Source organism: Chrysochloris asiatica, unplaced genomic scaffold, assembly GCF_000296735.1.
Source record: "Chrysochloris asiatica unplaced genomic scaffold, ChrAsi1.0 scaffold00028, whole genome shotgun sequence".
Lineage (NCBI taxonomy): Eukaryota > Metazoa > Chordata > Mammalia > Afrosoricida > Chrysochloridae > Chrysochloris > Chrysochloris asiatica.
Window position 1 is genome coordinate 9,828,985 of NW_006408546.1, and position 3,967 is coordinate 9,832,951.

The following is a 3,967-nucleotide window of genomic DNA, read 5'->3' on the forward strand; positions in this document are numbered from 1 at the left end:
AAAAAAATCTTTACCACTGGACCAATAAATAACATCATGATAAATGGAGAAAAGATTGAACTTGTCAAACACTTCATTTTGCTTGGATCCAATATCAACACTCATGAAAGCAGCAATCAAGAAATAAATGACATACTGCATTAGGCAAGTATGCTGCAGCTCTCTTTAAAGTATTCAAGAGCAAAGATGCCAGTTTGAGGACAAAGGTCACCTGACCTAAGCCATGGTGTTTTCAGTAGCCTCCTATGTTTGTGCAAGTTGGACAGTGAATAAGGAACACTGTAGAATAATTGATGCATTGGAGTTATGGTATTAGAGGAGAATATTAAAAATACCAAGGACTGCTAGAAGAACAAACAAATCTGTGTTGGAAGAAGTACAGCCAGAATGCTTGTTAAAAGCCAGAATGGCAAGATTTCATCTTTCATACTTCAGACATCAGGAGGGACCAGTCCCTGGCGAAGGAGATCATGTTTGGTAAAGTAGAGGATCAGCGGCAAAGAGAGACTCCCAACAAGATGGCACAGTGGCAGCAACGTTGTGCTCAAGCTTAACAGTGATTGTGAGTTTGGAGCAGAAACAGACAGTGTTTCATTCTGTTGTGTATAATAAGGTCACTATGAGTCAGAACCCCTAGCAACAATAACAACCTTAGACTCCAGTTGGGTAATATATGGTGTATGTCCTACATTACCTTTCTAAAAGCCCAACACTCCTGAATTCTGAAACACAACTAGCCCCAACGTCATAAGATAGGGGTTGTATGAATTTTCAAAGAGGGAAGAGTACTAATTTTAACTAGTGTATACTTTATTGTTGGTAGGTTTTCTATGCTTTAATATGAAAAGAACAATTAGATTTTTAAATTGAGTTTGAAAGACCAGGTATTAAATATACTTTCTTCTGGGGTGTAGAGGAAGATACCAGTGTGAATTGAGATATTATTCAGGCCAATAATTATTGGTGGTTTAGTTTGGGTTAAGCATTGAACACAAAGTTGGCAGTTCAAACCCACCAGCTGCTCAGCAGGGGAAAGATGAGGCTATCAGAGTCTTGGAAATCCTGGAGAACTGTTCTACTCTGTCCTACAGGGTCGCTGTGAGTCGCCAATCAGTTGGGTGGCAGTAGGTTTCAGTTTTTATTTATTATATATAATCCATTATATATAACTTGGTAAGGAAATGAGAGGTTTGTGTGAAGTTTTACAGAACATACTGATCTTTTTATAAACTGCTCTTGTCTTTCGGTTGGATGGTGCAAATGGCTTGTGCTTGACTTGTAACCAGAAGGTTGGAACCCACCCACCAAGCAGCACCATGGGAGAAAGGTCTGATGATCGGTTTCTGTAAAGATCACAGCCAAGAGACCCTGACAGAGATCAGTTCCTCTCTGCCGCACAGGCTGTCGCCAGGAGAGGAACCGACTCTATGGCTATGGGTTTGGGTTTTCCTGTTTCTGCAATTCGGATGATGACCAAGAAATATGTCTTTAGAGGGAAAACTATGTTTTTATAAAAATCACCTTTTAATATTGTTTGTTATAAAATATCATGAATAGTCTATCTTACACGTATAATATTCTACTTACTTATCCATGGCCATATGCATTTCTCTTCCAGTGCCCTTTGCCTGTATCTCCCCTTGGTTCAATAGCTACAAAATTTTTGGAAGAGGAGGAACTGAGGTCTCATCATATTCTAGAGCGCCTGGATGCCCACATTGAAGAACTAAAAAGAGAGAGTGAAAAGACAGTGAAACAATTCACAGCTCTCAAGTAGCCCCTTAAAAAAATCACAAGCTTGGAAATAAAAATAAAACACCCAAGAGTTACTGTCGTCTAAAGTCACAGCCCTTTAAAAACATGAACGTATAAAAATTATACACCTACTAAAGCAGTTGCGAAGAAATGTGAAAATTTGATACCTCTCTCAGTCATTTTCACTGTACTAGTTTCTTTAAAGGACTTCTTCCAGCAATAACTTGTCAGAACAAACCTCTTTGCTAGACTTTTTCTCATATTAATATTTATTACCATAAAGTGATACTTTCTCTTGCTGACTTAAATGTGAATATCTCCGTCTCCTAATTAAAATAAAGATTTTATGGTGCATGTTGGAAATAAAGTAACCACAGGGACTTCCTTTAAGGGAAGTAGGTAATGGAAGCATGGATTAAAGAATCAGATTGATTGATACTGGTAGAACTGGTTTTGTCACTTATTGGTGTTTTCCATGTTAGGTGCTGTGGAGTTGGTTCCAACTCAGAACACTGCCAGATTCTGTGCCTTCCTCACAGTCGTTGTTACTCTTGATCCCATGCTGCTGCCGCTGTGCCCATCCATCTCATTGGGGGTCTGCCTCTATTTTGCTGACCCTCCACTTTGTTGTTGTTGTTGTGTGCCGTCGAGTTGGTTTTGACTCATAGCGACCCTGTATAGGGTTTCCAAGGAGCAGCTGGTGGGTTTGAACTTTACCTAGCATGATATCTTTCTCGTGGGATGATCTCTCCTGATAATAAGTTCCAAGTATGAGAGATGAAGTCTGACTATCCTGGCTTCTAAGGAACATTCTGGCTGTACTTTTTCCAGTGCATATTTATTTGTTCTTTTAGTAGTCCATGGTACATTTAATATTCTTCTCCAACACCATAACTCAAATGCATCAATTCTTCAACGGATTTCCTTATTTGTTGTTGCTAAGTACCATCGAGTTGGTCCCGACCCATAGCGACCCTGCATAGGGTTGCCATAAACTGGCTGGTGATCCTGAACCGCTGACCGAGCAGTTCAAACCAGCTTTGTAGTCCAGTGAATTAACCCACAATCCCACACCAGGACTGTGTGAAATTAGGCTATTTACTTTCTCTAAATCTCAAGGGAGGAACTCTGGTAGCATAGTGGTTTACGCGTTGGAGTGTTAACCACAAGGTTAGCAGTTCAAATCTACCAGCTGCTTCATGGGAGAAAGGTGAGACTTTCTGCTCCTGTAAAGATTTACAGCTTTGGAAACCCTATACAATGTGGCTATGAGTCAAAACCAACTCTATGGTACACAGCAGCAGCACACCTCAAGGAGAACATCACTTTATATGGATTAAATGGGAACTCTTGGGTTAGGATGATAGCAAAGATCTAGCTTGGTATACTAAAATATATTGTGCCAAGACGGGCTGGATGCTGTAAGAGGAACCATTCTAAGTAACCCTGAAAATGAGCGAGCACACTCTTGTTCATAACTGAAGTGTTCTAGAGGTGAGTGCAGAGACCAACAGCTGGTTTCAGTATGTGGTGAGTGAGGAACATCCGGTGGGAATTTTTAGGATCTGGACTGCGAGGAGAGACGTAGGGAGCAAAATCTGGATATCTTCCATGTGCAGGAGGCATGTGAGACCATTCGAGTTGGGACTGAGCAGGATGTCTAAAGAGAAGAGAATGCCTGGGGCCCAGAGGGATGCCAGCATTTGAGGATCATACGGAACAGATTCCCAAGGGAGAGAAAGTGTGCACTTACAGACAAGGAATGCAGACTGTAGTATGCTTGCCAGTTCAAGGATGTGGTTCTGGCTCATTCCACTCTCCCCTCTACTGGACCTTTCCCTTCTCCACCCTACTGTAACTGCTCTCCTATTCTCAAGATCACCAATGACCTTCACATTGCTCAGTTCAACAACTTCTTTACTCTCATTCATCTCCGAGTCTCATTTCACACATTTGGCCACTTCCTCATAGCTTCTGTGATCCCACACTCTCCTGGTGTACCCTGCTCTTTCCCACCTTACCGGCCACTCCATCTCTGTCTAGTGTGCTAGCTTTTCGTCTTACTACTTCAGAGGGTCCCCCAGGGTTTGGGCTGAGAATTTTTCTCTCTCAACATACTTACCCTGGACAATTCCATACAATTCCCAAGCTTTAGACACCATGGATAGACAGAGGTGCAGTGGATGAGCACTCAGCTGCTAACAGAAAGGTG

General features: G+C 41.6%; 1 protein-coding gene across 3 annotated transcripts in view; it reads left to right on the top strand.

Annotated features, from left to right (window-relative positions):
- The window catches only part of CEP63 (centrosomal protein 63kDa), a 100,401-nt gene extending 98,183 nt beyond the window's left edge, over nt 1-2,218 (top strand). For 2 of the 3 annotated variants that reach the window (XM_006846595.1, XM_006846594.1), the window contains exon 12: nt 1,619-2,006. In XM_006846595.1, the coding sequence (XP_006846658.1) occupies nt 1,619-1,777 (159 nt within the window). In that variant the 3' untranslated portion in view covers nt 1,778-2,006. Of the gene's footprint in view, nt 1-1,618 lie in introns of all 3 variants that reach the window. The other variant, XM_006846593.1, reaches the window with a different exon arrangement.
- Nucleotides 2,219-3,967: the final 1,749 nt, after the last annotated feature.